This window comes from Carcharodon carcharias, chromosome 14 (genome assembly GCF_017639515.1).
Source record: "Carcharodon carcharias isolate sCarCar2 chromosome 14, sCarCar2.pri, whole genome shotgun sequence".
Classification (NCBI taxonomy): domain Eukaryota; kingdom Metazoa; phylum Chordata; class Chondrichthyes; order Lamniformes; family Lamnidae; genus Carcharodon; species Carcharodon carcharias.
This window is the reverse complement of record NC_054480.1, coordinates 117,634,999-117,658,473: the sequence shown is the minus strand read 5'-3', so window position 1 is coordinate 117,658,473 and position 23,475 is coordinate 117,634,999. Positions and strand designations below refer to the sequence as shown.

The 23,475-nt window shown below is 42.7% G+C and overlaps 1 protein-coding gene across 3 annotated transcripts in view; it reads right to left on the bottom strand.

Moving 5' to 3' along the window:
* Positions 1-1,909: 1,909 nt before the first annotated feature.
* sppl2 (signal peptide peptidase-like 2) overlaps positions 1,910-23,475 on the bottom strand; it is a 39,319-nt gene continuing 17,753 nt past the window's right edge. For 2 of the 3 annotated variants that reach the window (XM_041204471.1, XM_041204472.1), the window contains exons 9-16: positions 21,896-21,977; positions 16,997-17,071; positions 15,976-16,038; positions 11,172-11,271; positions 10,631-10,708; positions 8,919-9,079; positions 6,496-6,555; positions 1,910-4,831 (exon numbers count right to left, since the gene is read on the bottom strand). In XM_041204471.1, coding sequence (XP_041060405.1) covers positions 4,655-4,831; positions 6,496-6,555; positions 8,919-9,079; positions 10,631-10,708; positions 11,172-11,271; positions 15,976-16,038; positions 16,997-17,071; positions 21,896-21,977 — 796 coding nt within the window. In that variant the 3' untranslated portion in view covers positions 1,910-4,654. Of the gene's footprint in view, positions 4,832-6,495; positions 6,556-8,858; positions 9,080-10,630; positions 10,709-11,171; positions 11,272-15,975; positions 16,039-16,996; positions 17,072-21,895; positions 21,978-23,475 lie in introns of all 3 variants that reach the window. The other variant, XR_005945144.1, reaches the window with a different exon arrangement.

Sequence of the window (23,475 nt, the reverse complement as noted above, 5' to 3'; positions counted from 1 at the left end):
GGGAGAAACTAGTTCCTCTTACAACTGGGCTAGCAACCAGAGGCCACAGATTTAAAATAATTGGTGAAAGAACTAGAGGAGAAATTAGGAGAATTTTTATCACACAAGAGGGATATTAAGTTCTGCAACGCACTACCTGAAAAAGGGTGTTGGAATCAGATTCCATAGGATCTTTCATAAGACAACTGGATATATAAGTGAACTAATTTGGAGGTTATGGAGAAAAGGACATGGAAAATAGAAGAGAAAGGCTGGGGTGCGAGGCTAAATTGTGCCATTATATCACTGATCTGACAGACACAATGGGCTGAATGGCCTCCTTCAATAGTGCTAAATACTTCTATTATTCTAAATAAGATTGAAAATTGATGGGGACTGGCCCAGGGACCGAGATTAATATGACTTTCAGTTTAATTGAAAAGTACTGGTTTATCATCTTTTTCAAAAATATTGAGTAATGGTGGCCAAAATGGCAGCAGTCAAAAGAAATCCACATACCCACTTTCAACCAAATAAAAATCTAAATGTAAAATTGAAGCAGCTGAACATTTTAAAACTTGCTCATGGCATGTGGTCCTTGCTAGAGAGCTATGTTTATATGCCATGACTTTAGACACTTTAACACTAGTCGCAGAAAAATTGTAAAATTGACTAATACTGAACTTTTTGAAGTATCCCCAAGTCTGGTCAGCAGATTAGCCCCAACTGCAAAGTCATTGTTTACTTGTTCTGTCCAGCCACAATATTACCCCATGAGACTTGGCAGTGAACGTATTATAAATGGGGTCTAAAATGATCTCTTAGCTTTTTTAAAAATTAACTTATTTTGCTTGCAGGCCAAGTACTAGCAGTTATTTCTAGAGGGATAAAATTGAAAAGTAAAGTCATGCTAAACTTGTATCAAACCTTGGTCAGCCCACCCCTGGAGTACTGCATATAAGGGAAGACAGTGGCGCAACAGTAATGCCACTGGACTAGCAATTCAGAGGCTCTGGCTTACGCTCTAGGGACACAGGTTCAAATCCCACCATGGAATAAAAAAAATCTGGAATCGAAAGCTAGCCTCAGTATCAGTGACCATGAAACTATCATTTGTCATAAAAACCCATCTGGCTCACTGATGCCCCTTTAGGGAAAGAAATTTGCCAACCTTACCTGGTCTACCAATATGGTTAACTCTTAACTTGTCCCTGAAATGGCTTAGCAAGCCGCTCATTTATAGCAATTAAGTATGGGGGTGCGTTGCCAGCAATGCCCACATCCCATGAATGTATAACAGCTGCCATCTGCCTATTTGAGTGATGGCAAAGACTAAAAAGAAAAAGGCAGAGAGAATCTGAAGTGAGAAAAGGCCCAATAAGCCCACTCCACTCAGAGTCCAAATGTTGTGAAATCTTCTCCAGCTATCGTGAATATATTTTCAACCAATGAAAATTATATTTCATGAGCACAATTACACTTATTGTTTTTGGAATTTGCTTTTTCACCCAAGTATTCTTTAAAAACATCTCTACCAGTGACCTGACATGTCGTCTTTGTGAAGAGGGGCTCAGCTTTTTTAAAATCCTTTCATGGGGCGTGGGCATCACTGGCTAAGCCAGCAATTTTATTGCCCATCCCTAATTGCTCTAGAGAAGGTGGTGGTGAGCCATCTTCTTGAAACGCTGCAGTCCATATGGTGTAGCTGGATACACAATGCTGTTTGGGAAGAAGTTCCAGGATTTTGACCGAGAGACAGTGAAGAATGGGCGATATAGTTCCAAGTCAGGATGGTGTGTGGCTTGGAGGGGGACTTGCAGATGGTGGTGCTCCCATGCATCTGCTACCGTTGTCCTTCTAGGTGGTGGAGGTCATAAGTTTGGAAGGTGCTGTCGAAGGAGCCGTGGTGAGTTGCTGCAATGCAACTTGCAGTTAGCACACACTGCTGTCACTGTGCTTCACAAATGGAGGGAGTGAATGTTGGAGGTGGTGGATGGGGTCCCAATCAAGCTGGTTGCTTTGTCCTGGTTGATGCATTAAGAAGCTGAGAGATGCTGAATTAGCTGATTTCAGTTTGATGCCAGTAAGGGGTGCTAAGATCAACAGATGCTCAATAGATTAATGTACGGGAAAATCAGCAAGGATTCCCATTCAATCACCATCCAGGCCATCCTAGCCGGAAAGTATGCATTCAGAAACGCTGGGGAGTGCACAGGATCAGGCTCCGATATCCCCACAGTTAATAGTCTGTCAACAATCAGTGTGGCACAAAATTGAACAATGGTGCCATTCCCTGTGGAATCTTAACCATGCAAGAGTCAGCTTTTTCAGGAGAAATGAAGAAACATTTAGGAGGGGGTGAAGTAGAAAATGTCTCACTGCAATTCTTTCACTAAAACATAGCAATAAATGAATCCCTGTATATTGATGTTAAACTTAAATTGACTGAGCTATTCATATACAGCTTAAATTGACTGAACTACTCATTTACAGTATAAATTCTTGCTCTCACTAAAGATCAGACTGTTTGTAAAGGTTGAATAAAGGCTTTTTACAGAATTGAAGGAATATGTTAGTTGCTTTGAAATCTATGTTAGTAGTAAAGATTTTTCCATGAAGCAAAGGAGAATCCTAATGATCCTACACATGAAGTAAATCCATGTGATTTTTAAGTTGGTATGGGGTTTGATTTAGGATTCATAGCTAGTGTCTGTGGCTAGCCATCCCATTCAGCACTTGCTGAACCTGAAGTGAGGGAGGAGTTGACCATTAACAAGATTCATGATCCTGGCCTCATCTCAGAAAGCTCAGTGCAAGGTTCTCTATATCAGATTGATTCTCCTCAACAATCTTTTTAAGCACTGAGCCAAAACTCCTACTGGTTCATATTTTATAGTATGTGGGAGGCAGTCATTCAAGCATAGAGAGAGAGAAATCTTTGAGCTACCAAGGTGTGCAAGCAGAGATGATTATGTCTGCTTTGTACAGAGGCAGTATCTGTTTCTTAACCAACACATTAAACAGCACAAAAACTGCAAGATTAATGTTAAATTAATATACCCAATCTCTGCTAAATTAATTCATTTCAGCTGTTGCTATAACAGCTGATGCTCTAATTGGCCTCAGCGCCTCTAGGTTAAGAAAGAAAAGCAGTATGGGTTCTTGCTTTTAATCAGTATCCAGTGGGTGCATAGATGTCAGATGCAGACATTATTGGGCTCAGCACTGATGGTCCCATGGACAAATAGCTCGTTTACTTAAGAAATGGGGAGCTGGTTAGGTTAGATGGCTACTGTGTGATTTAGAATAATGCCAGCTTGGGCTCAATTCCCATTCTGGCTGAGGTAGTGTTGGGACCTGCCTCCTCATCCTGCCCCTGGGAATGGAAGGCAATGGCAAACCACCACTGACAAAAACCGCCAAGAAAATGGCTCAGGATGAAGCATCAGCAGCCAATGAGCCAAGAACCTGCCTCTGAGCAGGGCAAACATGAATGAACAAACTCAAAAAATGGTCAATTGTATATGAGACTTGAGGGTAACTGACAATCACAAGATGATTCCCAGCAAGAGTCTCCACATCTTGGGAAAGAGAGGAAATTAGCAAGATATAAAAAAATGCATGTAAGGAGATCATGTGGGAATGCTAGCTTAGCCTATCGAGTTTTACACTTGTCTCGTGACAATGTTCTGTTAATGAAATTTGGGCCAGACTAGATGGACCAAAAGGCCTTACAGGTCCTGTAGATTCCTGTGTCTGTGCCATAAACATGACTTTCAGATGCATAGCTTCTGTCATTTGAAACCCAAACACTGACACATGCTTTGTTTAGGTGATATCTAAAAGATCACATCACTGATTACTAAATTCTGAACTCTTCATCGATCAACTAAATGGTGCAGTGATGGCCACAGGCATCTCCTCACTGAGATGTCAGCTAGAAATGTACAGCATACAAGACATTGTTAGGTGGGGAGTCTGCCATAACATTTTGAGAATATCCTCACTAAATGTACTCTTACAAAGGAGAAATTGTTCTGCCTTCCAAACCTTCTTATGGTTCAGCAGTTTGTCATTTATGAGGAATAAAATTGGATGGTATCTCTATAAATATTTGCACAATGACTCTCAAGCCTGCCTGTTACTGTTTGAAGAAGTAATAGTATTCAAAGGGTCTTGGAATGTGGAATTACAAGTTTTTTCTAACAAATCATCTTTAACTACAAACATTTAGCTCTTCTAAGAATGAGGGTCATTGCATGACTGGCACTGACAGTTTGACAGCAAAGGTAGTATGAGGGAGGTCTTTGTATAGTTGGTCCTGACGATGAGGAAATGTGAATAATTTAATAAATATGGGGAGGGGGTAGTCATTGTACAGCTGGCTGTCATAGTTTGGGCGCAAGGATAGTTTGAGTTGGGATAGTTGCATACTTCACCCCGATAGCTTAAGATTGAGGACAGTTTGGATAAGATTTGAGAAGGTCATTGCAAACCTGGCCTTGATGGTTCGGGAGTTGTTCAGTAGGTAAAAGTGTATTCAGTTGGCATCCCACTAAATGGTTCAGTTTACACGTGCAATAGAGATCTATTCAGTTTGATATAAACCCACTATGAGCATATTTGAAAATTGTATATAAGTACATTATTAGCATTACGACTGGCTGGTTCTGTCTCATGGCAAAAAGTTCTCACGAGATTCAATTTCATTTTCATTGATGGATCCTGTGAATCCTGCTGGTGGATCGGTCAGGGTTTCCTCCTCATGGTGGGGAGTAGTCGGAGCTGATTTGTTGGAAGGCTGTGGGCAGCTCTCGGGTGTCAAAGACATAGGCTGCGGGGGTAGTTCTTCCTGCAACATTCAAATAAATGGAAGTAATGGTCAGTATGGTACAATTCTAAATCAATTAACCATGATCAGATGTGTAATTGTTGACCATTCTTCACAGGACCAACACTGCATCCAAACCAAACCAAAGTTGTAGTTTAACCTCTTTGATGGTTCCATGGGTAAATGTATTCTGTCTTATGGTTTTTAAGCTGTATAGGCCAGATGGTCTTAGGTCCAGGCACTGATGTTTGCCACGTTGGCTATGTGATCTAAGACAGTAATTGGGACACCGCATTTGGTTTCAGTGCATTACAACAGTGACTATAGTTCAGAAAGAAACGTACTTCATTGGGGCCATCATTAAGACTGCTTGCTTTCACTTCTGTAATACCACCTGACTTTGCCCCCGCCTCAGCTCATCTACTGCTGAAACCGTCACCGTCATTCATAATTTTGTTACCTCTAAACTTGACTATTTCAATGTAACTCCTGGCTAGTCTCCTACATTCTACTTGAAGGTCATCCTTGAGGTCATCCAAACCTCAGCTGCCAATGTCTTAACTTGCACCGTGTTCTGTCCCCTATCATCCCTGTGTTTACTGACCCACAATAGCTCACAATCGACCAACATAGTTCAGTTTGTTGTGTTTATATGCCAGCTTCCCATGTTTATACTATTCACACCAGCTCCATTAACCTGGGGCAGGCTCTTTCTATGTATCTACAATTTTGCCAATGGAGTAGAAGCAGTTTTCACAATTTAAGTAGGAGGCGGTGGGGGTGTGTGTGTGGAGGTGTAGATGGGTGTCAACACGAGCACTAAATTATGTTTCCAGAATTTGGATATCAAAGAAAACTTTGAATGGAATCCAACAAGGCTGCAGAGCCTCTCCCTACCCCTTCCAGCCCACAAAGAACCAGACATTATATAGCTGAATCAGGTTATACAGCACCGAGCCCCACTGGACTGTACATTACCAAACTACTAAGTTACAGTCACCCAGCATTATGCAGCACTAAGGTGAACTGGGTTACACAATATTGGGTTACATAGCACTGATCCTTGTTACATTATACCACGCTAGATTATGGAGTACTGAGTCTTGCTGGGCTGTAGAGCAACAAAATGTGCTGGATTTATACACACTGAGGGGAGATGGTGGTGTAGTGGTAATGTCACTGGGCTGGCAATCCTAGAGGCCCATTGGTTCAAATCCCAATTTAGCAGCTGGTGGAATTTGAATTCAATTAATAAATACGGAATATAAAGTTTGTCTCAGTGATGGTGACCATGAAACTATCATTGATTGTTGTAAAAACCCATCTAGTTCACTAATGTTCTCTAGGGAAGGAAATCGGCCATCCTTACCCGGTCTGGCTTACATGTGACTTCAGCAACGTGATTGACTCTTCACTGCCCTCTGAAACAGCTTAGCAAGCCACTCAGTTCAAAGGCAATTAGGGATGGGCAATAAATGCTGGCCTTGCCAGCGATGCCCACATCCCATGAGTGAATTTTTTAAAAATTGAGCCACTTTATGTTATGCAGCACTGGGTTCCAGAGCACTAACATAAGTTATATGCTGCTTCTGCTTGAAGTGTATTCAATTAATACATTAATTTTAAACAGTTGTTCAAAAAAATTTAAAGATTCTCTTGGTTTGAATAACTTCAGGCAGACTTACCAGCTTGGATGTAGTTGGAAGTGGTGAAGCAACACACAAGGCGGCATCATGTGAACTGGTCTGAAATTTCATATAAAAAGAGAGATAATTTTTTAACGCGAAATGACTTTTTAAAAAAAAACTCCTTTTCCTTCATTCAATTTTCCAGTGATCCAAAAGGTTTAGGAGCCCAATGCTGATCTACTAAAAATTATTTTACAGCATAAACTCCAGGGGACTCTGAATTAAAATTGCAGGAGACCAGAACTAAATTCAGATTCAACCATCAGGCATCAGGCATGGGCACAGTGCAGTACTACAGCTGATCTCAGCAGCCTAGGGGAGGAGGGAACATTCAGCCAGACACACGCTGCCTAGTCTCACACACAATAAATGATCACTTGGATGAGCTTTTACAGTCCAGCCATCCCCATGCGGCTGTAAACAAGTAGGATCCACATTCTGTGAAAGGAGTGGGCACAAGATGAGTCAACTGGGAAATAAAATTATGAAAATGTGACATACTAAAAGCTTTTGAACACGACCTATACATCAAGGCCGCTCAGCAGATTTTTCTGAACAATAGGCATCTAACACGTGCAGAAGCCAACAACCGTATTTAAGAATCTCCAAGCCGAGTTATTTAGAAATCCACAGCCGCCTGCATGGCTCCTTCTTGAACAATAGGGAATTCATACTCACCCTATTAGGACACATTCCATACAAATAGGCACAGAGCTTAAATGCAGGTTGGCAGGGCTACATTTTAAAGGAACCCCAAGTGTGCACAGAATACAGATATAGTAAAACCAGCTAAAACTATGCAGTTTACCAAAGCCACTTATCACTGCTTGACCAGCTAGGAACACCATTAGGGCTTTGGCATGCAGGATAAATTGGAGCCAAGTGGGAAGAATCCTAATCCCTAGTGACAAGTTTTGAGCAAATGCCCTGAGGCATTGCAAACCCACCTAGTTCTGCTAACAGATTGCCACGTCTATAATGGAAATTTGAAGGGTGTGACATCTTGCACTCAAATTAACCCCAAGATCATCCTGCCAACTTCCCCACCAAGGAGATCTTCACTATTTGTGTGTCTGTCTGTGAAATGTCCAAGTTGGAGACACTAACAGCGGCAAGACTGTCATCAGGCAGGTGACAGCAGCAGAAAAAGTCACCAAATCCTGATAAACAGGGATATAGACAGTCCCAAGGATTAACAAACATATCAACAAAATGTCAAAAACCATATCAGTAAGAATTTTCACAGCTGTATGTTAGAAAAATCAAAGATTCGAATTAAATTAACCCATTTAAAAAACAGGTCACATGCTAATCTGCAACAAAAGTCTGCTCAAGCAATTATATCTAATGCTGATAATGAAAAGCTCACTGGTATTGTGAGGGATGTTCTTTTAAAGGTTAGAGATTAGGACAAGTAGGGGGATTTTACAAGCTAGTGGTGTACTTGATCTGGGAATGCTTACTGGAGGAGTGTAGAGCGTGTTTTATTCTGTACCTTTACCAAATTACCTTACCTGGGAGTGCTTAATGCCAATAATGGGAGGCAAAAGTAAAAGAAGTGCCCACTCCCCAGCACTCAGGTCCTTTGACTCAATCAGCACAAAATGAGCAATAACACAACAAAATTTCAAATCCCAGTTTCCAATAAAGGTCTTAGTCTTTCCTACTTAAAAGTGTAGATTGGACTTAGTTTCAGTGTCTATCTGATTCAGAGATAAAAACAAAAAACTGCGGTTGCTGGAAATCCAAAACAAAAACAGAATTACCTGGAAAAACTCAGCAAGTCTGGCAGCATCGGCGGAGAAGAAAAGAGTTGATGTTTCGAGTCCTTATGACCCTTCAGCAGAACTGAGTGAATATCAGGAGAGGGGTGAAATATAAGCTGGTTTAAGGTGGAGGGGGTGGGGGGGTTGGGTGGGGGGAGAGAAGTGGAGGGGGGTGGTGTGGTTGTAGGAACAAGCAAGCAGTGATAGGAGCAGATAATCAAAAGATGTCACAGACAAAAGAACACAGAGGTGTTGAAGTTGGTGATATTATCTAAACGAATGTGCTAATTAAGAATGGATGGTAGGGCACTCAAGGTATAGCTCTAGTGGGGGTGGGGGGGGCATAAAAAATTTAAAAATAATGGAAATAGGTGGGAAAAGAAAAATCTATATAAATTATTGGAAAAAACAAAAGGAAGGGGGAAGAAACAGAAAGGGGGTGGGGATGGAGGAGGGAGATGTTTAATCATAAATGGCTTTTCTTAGGTGATATGAAGGTTTCAGGAAACCCCAACATGACTAAACCCTGTTATCAAACTTCACACCAGTCCCAAGATAGACTGGCATGATGGAAGAACTACAAATCTACTCAACTTTATTGTTATATTTTTGAAAAAAAAATCTTCTATGCACTCATATCAAACTGGTATTCACCGCAAATCCACTTCCGTTCCAGAACATTGCCACCTCTTTGCGCCAGCAAGCCACACAAATGCTAGTGATCAGAGTGCATGGGACCAGGTAAAGAAGCGCTGGCTGACCCGTCTGCATCAGTGCCAGGGCAGCAAAGGTAATGAGAAGACCTATGCCGTAAGCTGTGGAAGAGAACAGAGACTTGAATGTACAACAAACACTTGAAACAAGAAAAGCGTGTAGAAACTAGAAAAATCACACACCATTGTACAGTACTCTATCTCTTTCAACAGCATACATTTAATAACTGTGCTAATTTAGAATCTGTCTCATATCCCTCCTGGACACTGTACAGGCTCCTTCTGTGAATATCAACCACCAAATTCAGGTTCTAGTTCTAATTTTCCTTTTGAAGCTTCCAGTCCACTGTTTCCCCTTCCATTTTGGAGGCATGTCTGCTTCACCACTTTGGTCTTTCGAAAGCCTTCGTTCTTTCCAACATCTTGAAAGCTATTATTATAGGCCATTAAATCCATTAACTGCCTCCTACACAAGTAATTAACAGGTACACAATCTTGAATACCTTTTATCTCTACCTTCCCCACACCCAGAGTTTGATCAGATATAAAGTATCTTCTCAAGCTTCTGGTAGTTTCGACAAAGAGTCTGCACCTGAAACATTAATCATCTTGTGTCTTTCAGATGCTAATGACTTTGCTGTTAATTCCAGCATTTCTGCATTCCTGGTTTATTTTTCCTCCATTGGGAGGAGAATGGTATAAGACGGTCATTGACATTAAGCTATTTTTGAAATTTTTCATTTGTATTTCGTATGTCCAACATTAAATGCCACAATTTTCTACCTAAGTATCTACCATCTTAATCAAGATTCAAATATTTCTGTACACAACATGTGGTGTGTCTTAATTGCGTTTAAACGTCTTTGTTATTCAGTTGGATTGTAAATACATTACAGCTCAACTGTGTAGCTCAAACTGAAACTAAATAGTCCAGCTAGAAAAGCATCAGCAATACAAAATTAGCCAATTCTACAAGAAACCTCACTCTCAATTCTCACTCCCTCAATTCTACCTTTTCAAATCAAGGTATAATTAGAAATGTTTTTCTTATATTCTTTCACGGGATATAGGTGGCGTTGGCTAGGCCAGCATTTATTGCCCATCCCTAATTGCCCTTGAGTAGGTAATGGTGAGCTACCTTCTTCAACCGCAGCAGTCCATGTGGTGTAGGTACACCCAAGTGCTGTTAGGAAGGGAATTCCAGGATTTTGACTCAGTGACAGTGAAGGAATGGCGATATAGTTCCAAGTCAGGATGGTGAGTGACTTAGAGGGGAATTTGCAGATGGTGGTGTCCCCATGCAGCTGCTGCCCTTGTCCTTCTTGGTGGGGGAGGTCACGGATTTGGAAGGTGCTGTCGAAGGAGCCTTAGTGAGTTGCGGCAGTGCATCTTGTAGATTGCACACACCATAATAGTAATAGTGCATCCGGGACTTCTCCTTATAGATTCATCGAATCTCACAGCACAGAAAAAGGCCATTCAGCTCATCATGCGTGTGTCGATTCTTTGAAAGACAGAATTAGCCCCATTCCCCATGCTCTTTTCCCCCCCTTCCCCAGTTAATTTTTTCATTTTAAGGTACATATACGTACTGAGGAAGTTCCTGTTCTACTGATGGGTTTTGTCGCAACATCAAAAAAAAGTGACACTTACCAATCGTGCAAGCCACAAAGTAGATTCTTGAGGTCTGCACCTGAATGTCAAACCTGTGACAGTATGCTACCAACATTCCTGAAAGGAAGTCAAAGGAGGAAAGCGTGACTGTACTTTAGATTTTTGAAGGGACAAAGAGAAGGAACTGCAATTTACAATAATATTCAAAGAGAATTTCTGAATGAAGACACTGCACAATGGTTTTGTCCTCAAGTGGCTGGGAAACAATACTTCTTAATTCAATACAGACTGATAAGCATATAAATATGTAGGTACCACTTGGTGTTGGCCTCCCACTGGGGGGCCCACCATCCTTTTGGTATCTGAGGCCCTGCAAAGAACTATATTGTTTTTGCATGTAGCCATGGAAACACATAACAGATGGTGGCCCTATTCCAGGGGACAACCACTTTGCACCAAATCCAAAATTTGCAAAGAAGAAATTCAAATGGTTTTCTGTATTTCATGAACCAAACATTTGAGGACAACCAGTCCCAAGGTTAAGAACTAAAGCAGATTACTATTGTGAAAGCTTGCTTACCTGGTATTAAGACATCACCAAAGCCAAGGAGAGAGAACGGCCTGTCACACAGTGCCAGAGGTGAAGAATTCAACCGGGGCACCTTTAGTACCATTGGGAGCTGAGGACAAGAGGAAAATCTCACGAGGATTGCAAATGTTTTATTCGACTATAGTAGAGAGGAAAGTTTGATCTGCTTTGATTCTATTTGCAACATAAGCAGTCTAACACACTCGATTACATTTTCAAGGATTCAAGTTAATTAATTTCATTACAGTATTGAAACATGGATAACACAACTGTACATATTTGTACCTGACTGGACCAATTATTTTAGGATAAATTCAAATGATTACAGAAGAATCCTGCTAAGCATGAACATTGCAATGACTAACAAGATGGCCCATTTCCAAAAAATGTCAATGAACTTATGGAAGAACCTATTCTAGAACAAATACTCCTTAGAAATAAATACTTAATGCTTGGCTTGTATAAAATATTCAGCACAAGATCTTACAGATTCAAAATTAATGAACTGTAAAATCTTTTGAAACTAACTTGTTTACTCAATCCAAACGCATTGCAATTTTTTTTTTAATTCATTCATGGGATGTGGACATTGCTGGCAAGGCCAGCATTTATTGCCCATCCTTATTTTCCCTTGACAAGATGGTGGTGAGCTGCCTTCTTGAACCGTTACAGTCTATGTGGTGTAGGTACACCCACAGTGCTGTTAGGGAGGGAGTCCAGGATTTCGACCTAGTACCAATGAAGGAAAGATGATATATTTCCAAGTTAGGAGGGCAAGTGGCTTGGAGGGGAACTTCCAGGTGGTGGTGTTTCCATCCAGCTGCTGCCCTTGTCCTTCTAGATGCTAGTGGTTGTGGGTTTGGAAGGTGCCGTGTAAGGAGCCTTGGTGAGCTCCAGTGCATCTTGTAGATGGTACACACTGCTGCTACTGTGCATCGGTGGTGGAGGGAGTTTGTGGATGGACTGCCAATCAAGGGGGCTGCTTTGTCCTGGATGGTGTCAAGTTTCATAAGTGTTGTTGAAGCCACACTCTTCCAGGCAAGTGGAGAGTATTGAATCACACTTCTGACTTGTGTCTTGTGGACAGGCTTTGGGGAGTCAGGAAATGAGTTACTCGCCACAGGATTCCTAGCCTCTGACCTGCTCTTGTAGCCACAGTATTTATATAGCTAGTTCAGTTCAGTTTCTGGTCAATGATTATCCCCAGGATCTTGATGGTGGGAGATTCAGTGATGGTAATGCCATTAAATGTCAAGGGGCGATGGTTAGATTCTCTCTTGTTGGAGATAGTCATTACCTGGCACTTGTGTGGTGCAAAATGTGACTTGCCACTTGTCACCCCCAAGCCTGGGTATTGTCCAGGTCTTGCTGCATTTGGACGTGCACTGCTTCAGTATCTGAGTCGTCGCGAATGGTGCTGAACATTGTGCAATTATCAGTGAACATTCCCCACTTCTGACCTTATGATGGAAGGAAGGTCATTAATGAAGCAGTTGAAGATGGTTGGGCCTAGGACACTACCATGAGGAACTCATGCAGCTGAGAGGATTGACCTCCAACAACCACAACCATCTTCCTTTGTGCTAGGTTTCACCCCAACCAGCAGAGTTTTCCCCCTGATTCCCATTAACTCCAGTTTTGCTAGGGCTCATTGATGCCACACTTGGTCAAATGCTGCCTTGATATTAAGGGCCATTGTTCTCACCCAACCACTGGAGTTCAGCTCTTTTGTCCATTTTTGAACTATGGTTGTAATGAGGTCAAGAACTGAGTGGCCCTGGTGAAACCCAAACTGAGCATCAGTGAGCAGGTTATTGCTAAGCAAGTGTCGCTTGATGACACTGTTGATGACCCCTTCCATCACTTTACTGATGATCGAGAGTAGACTGATGGGACGGTATTTGGCTGGATTGGATTTGTCCTACTTCTGGGTGCAGGACATACCTGGGCAATTTTCCACATAGCCGGGTAGATGCCAGTGTTGTAGCTGTACTAGAATAGCTTGGCTAGTGGCGCGGCAAGTTCTGCAGCACAAGTCTTTAGTACTATTGCTGGAATATTGTCAGGGCTCATAGCCTTTGCAGTATCCAGTATCTTCAGCCGTTTGTTGATATCATGTGGAATGAATTGAATTGGCTGAAGGATGGTGTCTGTGATGCTGGGGACCTCCAGAGGAGGCCAAAATTGATCATCTACTCTGCACTTCTGGCTGAGGATTGTAGCAATGCTTCAGTCTTATCTTTTGCAATGAAGCGCTTGGCTTCCCCATCATTGAGGATGGGGATATTCATGGAGCTTCTTCCTCCAGTGAGTTGTTTAATTGTCTACCACCATTCACAACTCGATGTGGCAGGGCTGCAGAGCTTAGATCTGATCCACTGGTTGTGGAGTTGCTTAGCTCTATCACATGCTGCTTCGCTATTTGACATGCAAGTAGATCTGTGTTATATCTTCACCAGGTTGACACCTCTTTTTTAGGTATGCTCGGTGCTGCTCCTGGCATGCCCTCCTGCACTCTTCATTGAACCAGGGTTGATCCCCTGGCTTGGTGGTAGTGGTAGCGTGGGGGATATGAGGTTACAGATTATGGTTGAGTACAATTTTGCTGCTGCTGACAGCCCACAGTACCTCATGGTTACCAGTCGAGTTGCTAGATCTGTTCGAAATCTATCCCATTTAGCACAGTAGTAGTACCACATAGCATGATGGCGAGTACCCTCAATGTGAAGATGGGGCTTTGTCTCCACAAGGACCATGTGGTGGTCACTTCTATCGATCCTGTCATGAGCAGATCCATCTGCGGTAGGCATGTTGGTGGGGATGAGGTAAAGTATGTTTTTCCCTCTTGTTGGTTCCCTCACCACCTGCCACAGACCCAGACTAACAGTTATGTCATTTAGGGTTCGGCCAGCACGGTCTGTAGTGGTCAGAAGGGGATGAAAGAATGTGTGGTAATCACCAGGCGGTTTCCTTGCCCATGTTTGACCTGATGTAAGGTATGATTTCATGAGAATGGCTATGTCAGGCTGTTGCTTGACTAGTCTCTGAGACAGCTCTCCCAATTTTGGCATGAGCCCCCAGATGTTAGTAAGAGGACTTTCCAGGGTCGACAGGGCAGAGTTGCTGTTGCCATTCTCAGTGCCTAGGTCGATGCTGGGTGGTCCGTCCAGTTCCATTCCTTTTAGACTTTTTAGCGGATTGGTATAACTGAGTGGCTCGCTACACCATTTCAGAGGACATTTAAGAGTCAACCATGTTGCTATGGGTCTGGAGTCACATGTAGGCCAGACCAGGTAAGGACAACAGATTTCCTTTCCTAAAGGGCATTAATGAACCAGATGGGTTTTTACGTCAATCGACAATTCAGATTTTTATTGAATTCAAATTTTACCACCTGCCGTAGTAGGAACTCGGGTCCCCATAGCATTACTAATCCAGCAACAATACCACTACACCACCAGTTCACCAATAGCTGAACATATTTATTCAGTGAGTAGCTCAGCCACTCAGACCAGGAAGGTCTCATGTTGATCGCTGTCTGTTTGCTGTTAGCTGCTCTTAGCCAGTGCAGTAGCTGATCTCAGTCCTTCTGAGTTACACAGCAGAACAGGTCATGACACCTGATCCCCAATGGCTTTGCAATGACCTCCTGTTGGAAGTTTGCGTGTGAACAGTAAATAAAAATAGGATTAAGATCAGCTTTGATATCTTGTGCAATCAGCCAACTTGCCAACATGCACTCCAGGTTTGTACATAAATAATGAAACTGCAGGGCAAACTGAAGAACCAAAGATCCAAGGATAGAATTACCAGCATTTCCAGAGCTACATTGGGATGAACCTGTCACCCACTGATTCAAGTTGCAGGGATGAGGTCATTTTTATATCAGAGATGGGTGCCAAATCTGTAGCAGAGTAATGGGCGCCCACCTAGTGATCATACTGGAAAATCTGGATGGCACCCTGCTATTAAAAGAAAGAGCCAGAGGCCTGAATGGCTGAATGTACCAGATTAATTCTCTCCCTCTTCTTCTTATCCTATCTGGCAGGCCCAGATTCAAACAGAATTCTATTTGGGGCCATTTGCCATTCAGTTCCAGCTTGGTGAGGCTCCACATGTAACCAGAATGGCATCTAGATCTTCTTGAAGGAGACTGCTTGGCCTATTGATCCTAAATGGCAGTATTCCAGTGTAGCCCAGGAATGCCTCCAAACTGTAGTTGGGACATGGCAGGAAAAGTGCCCGGGGGTGAATTGCTGTGGTCCAACGTGGTTTAAGCTCAGTTCCACTTCAAGCTCCAGTGCCCTCCTCAAAAAGGAGTGGAACTTCTGGGCCTCTTAATCTACAAATGGATTGAGTGCTGCACAGATTTAATACTTGAACCATAGAATAAAAGATTATGGTAGCAAAATACAGGAGCCAAGCAGCAAAAGCATCAAGCAGGAAGTTGGAGGATCCCAAAATCAGGGTTCCCACCATAACAGATTCTCAGCTCTAACTGAGTCTCAACCACTTACATTTGCATAGCGTTCTGAAGATACTGCAAAGCAGTTACAAGGAGGAAAACTGATGGACACAATCAAGAAGGAAAAAAGGGAAAACACAAAAGGTTTGGAGGAACGGGTCAAGCAGTCAATGGTAAGCAGGCACAATAAAGCAGGTTATAGGGCTACCAAACCAGGAGAGAGAATGGAACAGAAAAAAATGAATAAAGATTTTAGAATTTTCATAACTAGCTGGTGGAACCACTCCAGATTTTAACAAGTAACATTTGAAGATTGCTTTTCAGCCGTACCTTTTCATGAGTGGAGAAATCAGAAGGACCAGCAGCAACTTCCACCATGATACTCTCTCCACTCTGAAATACACAAAGTCATCACTCTTAAAACACAGCTTCACTTCAAAAATTATTTCAGTGCCCTTTAGAACTCTTGAAAAACAACTATGGAGAAATCACTGAACGAGACAATAATATTTTCTGCTCCACTCCCAGTAAGTTACAGACACCCACTTCACCCAGAACTACCCTGCTCATGATTTAATATTGTTAAGCTACTTTGTTTCCCTACTTTTATACAGGATTTTTCTAGTCATTTTCTTCAATTCTGGAGCAAAACAAAATTCTCTATAAATGCAGGACACTTTTAACTGGTGGCTGCTAGGATTCAAACATATCCCACAAGTTAAAAGAACTGGGGTAAAAGGTGTTGGCATTATTTTGGAAATGTTTTTCTTCATATTTCTCAATCAGATGGATTAAAATGGATTAATTTGGAGTTGTGAGCTAGCCACATTTTTAAAAAGTGCAAGTTTCCAAGCACTTTTTTAAGAAAGCAGAAGAAATGGCTTGGTTGCCAAATAGCAAGACTGATTGCTGCAAACATCACATGTAATTGTCACCTAAAACTCTGTGCGCTACTCGTCCACTGGTAACTGAACAAGATTGCCTGAACTCATTTCATACAGAATCCTTACAGCCAGCAGACAGAGGAGACTTTTATACCATTGGTTTGGATCCTATATTGCAGAGGTAGGAGGCCAGTGTTTAATCCAATGAACCATCCAATCATCTTGCAATTGGTTCCATTGCATTGTAATATTTTAAGAAGTTGGTGACTCCAAAATCTGTCTCCTGAATACCACTGACTAACGGTGATCCCTTGTGTTTACATTGCTGAAATAGGGATCTCCACAGAATCAGAGACAAGATCTCAGTTAAAAAAAATAAACAGAACAATAACTTTGCAATGTCATTTACTTTTGCTAATTGAAGATTAAAGACTCTACGGTCAGTAAGAAGTTAGTTTTCAGCTTACCCGAGTGAGGAACGGTGTAATGAAGACAAAGAAAATGTCATAAACAAAGAGAACCATCAGCAGTAGCGTGCAGGCCTGGAATAAAATGAGAGCACCATAAGAGTCCAGAAATGATTAATAATTGAGTTAAATATAAATATTAGGGTCTGCAAACATGTACTATAAAAGTCAAATATAAACACTGGTAGAATCTACAAAAAGTTCATACTGTAAGCAGCCAAAAATTTACAGTGCCTCATCAATAACCTTATTCTCAAGTCCAGCTACCAATATAAAGGAAGATACTGTCAACAAATTCAAGGAAATATGGATCGCTTTGTGGTGAAACAAGTGACTAAGTGTTATATAATTTGATTAAATCATAATTTTCTCCTTTCTTTTCTGATTACACCAACCATTATGGGCTGCAGTTTCTCAAGCACTGACATCCTGCTGGGTAACAGCTCCTCAGGCACTGACACCATGCTGGGTAACAGCTCCCCAGAAACTGACACCATGCTGGGTAACGGCAGCAGGAACGAAAGGGGCCCTTGGTGAAAACAGCACGGGGGAAGAGAGTGAATAAAGAGTGGGGGAGAGAGACAGAGGCCGCAAACAGAGATTCAAGCCAACACTGAAAGAACAAAGACTGACGTCACGGGAGAGCAGTCAGGTGGTTGGTGAGTACTTCAGCTTTTAGCTGTGTTTTAGATTTAAATTAGCAGCTGAGTAACTATCACTTGATTATTATTAAATTAATAACTTAAGGATAGGGGGAAATGAAATAAATAATGAAAGAAAACAACAAAAAACAGTGAGAATAGAGTGGCTGCATAAAGAGTGGGAGGTTACCTGTGAGGGAGCAGAGCAACTGTATAAAGAGCGGAGAGGAGTTTACCTGTGAGGCAGCTGGTTCTCACCCAGACACTTGGCAGCGCTGGAATTCGAAAGGAGTGACGTCAGGACAAGGGAGACAAGCCGATTGGTAGGTAGTGGGTAAGTTGTTTTTATTCCACTTTAAAGCGACATTACAGAAGGTAAGAGTCTCTGCATTTGTTTTTTTTAAGAAAAACTAAAGGAAATAGTCTTTTAATTAAAAACAAACAAAAAGTATGGCAAGGGAGCTCGGTCCCGTAGTGTTGTACGGCCTGCAGCACGTGGGAATTCTTAGATACTCTTTGCAGTCTGCATGACCACTTGTGCAGGAAGTGCCACAGGCTTGACCAGCGGGTTTCAGAGCTTGAACGTCAGCTGGAGACACAGTGCTGCATCTGCGAGGCTGAGGGTTACTCCGCAGCTTAAGGAAGTGCGGTCAGAGAGGGAATGGGTGACCGTTAGTCAGAAGAACAGAGACAGGCAAGTAGTCAGGAAAGTCCCAGAGTGCATCTCACTCAAGAACCGTTTTTCTTTGTTGGAAAGCGGTGAGGGTGAAGGTTCCTCTGGAGAGTGCAGTCAGAGCCAAGTTCATGGCACTGTGGGTGGCTCAACTGCACAAATGAGGAGGAATAAGAATGCAAGAGCAATAGTGGTAGGAGACTCAACAGTGAGGGGTGCAGCCAGGCACTTCTGTGGCCATAGACATGACTCCAGGATGACATGTTGCCTCCCTGGTGCCAGGATCAAGGATGTCACAGAACGGTTGCAGGGCATTCTGAAGGGGGAGGGCGAACAGTCAGAGGCTGTGGTTCACATTGGTACCAACTACAAAGGTAGAAAGAGGGATGAGGCCTGCAACAAGTATTTAGGGTGCTAGGTGGATTAAAAAGCAGGATCTCAATGGTTGTAATCTCTGAATTACTCCCTGTGCCATGTGCTAGTGAGTATAGGAATAGGAGGATAGAGAGGATGAATGTGTGGCTAAAGATATGGTGTAGGAGGGAGGGCTTCAGTTTCCTGGATCACTGGGTCTGTTTCTGGCCAAGATGAGGCCTGTACAAGTCGGATGGGTTGCACCTGAACCAGAACGGGACCAACATCCTTGCAGGAAGGTTTGCTAGGGCTGTTAAGAGGGGGTTTAAACTAATTTGGCAGGGGTATGAGATACAGAGCGGAGGTACAATATGGGGTGATGCACAGCCAAATATAGAAGAGAAACTGTCAGTCTGGAAGGCAAAGCAAAATATAAACCTGTGAAGGCACAAGGGAATAATGTGAGGCTGGATTGCATCTATTTTAACAATGAGTCTTACAAGTAAGGCAGATGAATTGAGGGTGTTGATTAACACATGGGAATATGATATTGTTGCAATCACAGAGGCATGGTTGAGGGAAGGGCAGGACTGGCAGCTCCATATTCCAGGTATAGAATCTTCAGGCGTGACGGGCTGGGCTGGGGGGGGGGCACGGCGGAGATGGGCGATGGGGGGGTTGGGGGGGGGGGTTATGGTCACTATCCACGGAATACTCCCCCACTGGCACCTCTACCACCCACCCGGCTTCGTTCCCTAAGATTAGGTCCAGTACCGCTCTTTCTCTTGTAGGAGTGGTTTTAAATGATTACTTTTCATCTGTGTTCACTAGGGAGAAGGACAATGTAGGTGTAGAAATCATGGAGGGGACTCTGATATACTTGAACAAATTAGCATTGACAGGGAAGAGGTTTTAGCAGGCTTAAAAGTGGATAAATCCCCAGGCCGCTATGTGAGTCAAGGGAGGAGATTGCTGGGGCTCTGACACTAACTTTCAGATCCTCTCTGTCCACAGGAGAGGTGCCAGAGGACTGGAAGACAATGAATGTAGTACCATTATTCAAGAAGGGTAGTAGGGATAAACCAGGCAATTACAGGCCAGTGAGTCTAACATCAGTGGTAGGGAAACTCTTTCCTCCACCCACCCTCTCTCCCCGTGCATCCTGCCCGCCCAGTTTGCACACCCCTCCCTCACCCCATGACTCGCCCTCCCATCCAACCCCGTGTGACCCACCCACACTCCCACAACCCTGCATGACTCCCTCCCTCTCTCACCCCTCCTTCACCCTCGCACACCCCCGCCCACCCATCCCTCCTTCACCCTCACCCTCCCACCCTTGCACACCCCGCCCACACCTTCGATCTCATGCGCACCCCCCCTCTCGTTTGCCCACCATCCCCCTTCCCTGCTCATCCACTCGGCCCTCACCCACCACCCCCGCCAGCCCTCACTCACCAGCCACCTCCTAGCCCTCTCCCTCCTTTGTATATGTGGTGATAGATTGGTCTAAAATAGGTGCGTCCTCACCAGTAGAAATGAGGCATATCAACTACGTCACCCTAAGGTGCTGGATCTCGCACAGAATCTGAACATAAACACTGGCATCAGATGCATGTGAACCCTGGCCTTCAATTTTAACAAGACAGAACCAGCCTATAATTTGCAATTAGCACCCCCTAGCAGTGTAAATGAAAATTGCTGCAGATGTGCAACAGGCTTTTAACAGATTTAAATTCTGATTCTGATGCAAGATCATTTGCCTAAAACATTAACTCCTTCACTCCTGACAGATACTGCTGAGCATTAGCAGTATTTTCTGTTTTTATGACTGATTTAAATGTTCCCAGATTCTGATCACACTAATTTAACAGTTTTAGAAGGATTTCCAGAAAGTAACTATGGAATCACAATGGTTAACATGCAAATACAATGAGTAATTGGGAAAGCAAATGGTATGTTAGCCTTTTACAATAAAGGATTGGTGTATAAGAGTAAAGAAGTGTTGCTGCAATTATTTAGGGCCTTGGTGAGACCACACCTGAGGTAATATGCATGGTTTTAGTTTCCTTACCTCAGGAAGGATATCTTGCCTTAGAGGGAGTGCAATGGAGGTTCACTAGACTGATTCCTGGGATGAGGGGATTGTCCAACAAGGATAGATTGAGAAGACTGGCCATATATTCCCTAGAGTTTAGAAGAATGAGAGGTGATCTCATTGAAACATACAAAATTCTTAAGGAGCCGGACAGTCTATAAATAGGGGTCAAAGTCTCAGAATAAGGGGTTGGTCATTAAGGATTGAGATGAGGACAAATTTCTTCACTCAAAAGAACCTTTGGAATTCCCTATCACAGAGAGCAGTGGATACTCTGTCATTGAGAATATTCCAGACAAAGATTGTTTTATGGAAAGGGACCAGGGCTATAGGGATAGTGGGGGGAGGTGCAGCCAAGGCAGAAGATAAGCCATGATCTTATTAAATGGCAGAGCAGGGGCCAAATGGGTCACTCCTCCTATTTCTTATGTCCTTATGAAGTAGAGGAACTGTTCCTACTCTCCCCAATCTTACACCCAGAATATAAGATGCAGCATTTACTATTCATTGGGGAGGGTGGTCCACGAGGTCGCACCGCTTAACGCAGGATTGTCTAACACATTGTTCAAGGTCCAAATATGGCCAATGAACTCTTTTCATCTGGCCCCTGCTTCTTCTCCCATTAATCGTACAAGTTAGTTAGTTTCACTGGGAGCAGAAACAATCGCTAGGGGAAATCGGCTCTGATCACTTAATGTTAAGAGACACTGTATAGATAAATAGTTCAGCTTCATCCTTTGAAATTTCCTCGACCTGGTGGACTAGAAAAGGATGAAGCATCTCACTACCGCAGTATTGAAATAGTGCACAGATCATGTTCTACCACTTTTATGCAACACAAGGTTTGGAGGGGGAGGGAGGAAATCAATGTGTAAGAAATTGGTGAAAGTGCACCTGCAGTGGATAATGGTCCTTAAGTGTCTAAAAGGTAAAACGTATGAGGAAAAATCATTGTTATAGGTGATGGCCAACTTCACCCAGGAGTTAGAGCATCTATAATGAACAGTCATTCCACACATCACAGTCAGTGTGTCATGTGTAGATCAGTTAACAGAAAGGATTGTGGGCTTTTAAGACACTCTTTGGAGTCATTACCTTTCAAACAGTTAGAGTTCACACAACAGAACTTTAAGTACCTTAAAAGTTGGTAGTCTGATTGTTTTCAACATGTAAAGGCAAAAGGCAATTCCCAGAGTGTCTTGCAAGACCCAGGCCCATCTGTGAAAGAGAATCCATTCAGTGTCTCAAAGCTCAAAGTCCATACAATAACTTATTGCACAAACACGGGACAAACACAAACATGATGCTATGCAATATTGCGTTACACTGAAGATTCAGCAGTGCAAACCAACCTTGCTCTCTAAGCAATATATAAGCTTGGAATGCTTATTTTAAAAAACTTTTGCTCACTCTCAAGTAATTTTAAAAGCAGCAACTTACAATGACTCAGACTTTTACATAAAGTTAAAAAATGTAAAACCAGGAATATCAAACTATGAGAAAACCATGTGCATGTTTGTACTCTGGTCTTAAAATAACACAATCCAAATAGAAACGATACAGTAGTGAATAAATTACATGGCGAGAATTTAAGTGTATACCTTGTCATGAGGCTATGCCTCTATTTTTGAAAGGAGATTTTGCAATTTGAACTGAGACAGAGCAAACTGCTTTAAAATGCAAGGCCACATTCCAAAGTGAAGGTGAGAAAAAACACAGCACCCTCAGGGGAGCATGACAAGAGACATATTTTCTACCATCCAGGCACCCATCGAAACTCGTAACTAAGGAGGTGACATTAAAAATGCAAAGTACTGGATATTGAAACAAAGGCTGCCACAAACAGACCCAAAACCTCTTGGAAATACACAATGGGTGAAGTATTTCAAGGCAAGGCTGCCCAGTCACTTTAGAAAGATTGAAAGTCACACAGGTGGTGTCAAGAAAGTCTTCAGCAGACGAAACAGGCTGAAGGCTACTCTCTCTCTCTTTTGGAATAAAAGTTTGAGGAGCCAACTCTACCAGAAACCTACCAGCAAACCAAGATCTCAGTTTTGCAACATCTTCCACGTCTGACCGCATCCAAGAAACAGCTAACCTAAATCAGCCGCAGCGTTTAAAATCTACACTTTAAAATCTATGCTTCAAGGACAATCAAAGGACTCGTAACTAAGATAAAAGCAAAATACTGCGGATGCTGGAAATCTGAAACAAAAACAAAAATAGCTGGAAAAACTCAGCAGGTCTGACAGCATCTGCGGAGAGGAACACAGTTAACATTTTGAGTCCGGCTTCCTCGAACAAAGGCTCAAACAATCCCCATCCACCGCTACTCTCCTCCATCTGGCTGAACTTGTTCTCTAACTGAACAATTTCTCCTTAAACTCCTCTCACTTCCTCCAAATAAAAGGTGTGGCTATGGGTACCCGCATGGGCCCCAGTTATGCCTGTCTTAATGGGGTATGTGGAACATTCCTTGTGCCAGTCCTACTCAGGCCCCCTCCCACAACTCTTTCTCCGGTACATCGATGACTGCTTTGGTGCCGCTTCATGCTCTCATCTGGATCTGGGAAAATTTATTAATTTTGCTTCCAATTTCCACCCCTCCATCATTTTCACATGGTCCATCACTGACACTTCCCTTCCCTTCCTTGACCTGTCTCCGTTTCTGGTGATAGACTGTCCACCAATATCCATTACAAGCCTACCAACTCCC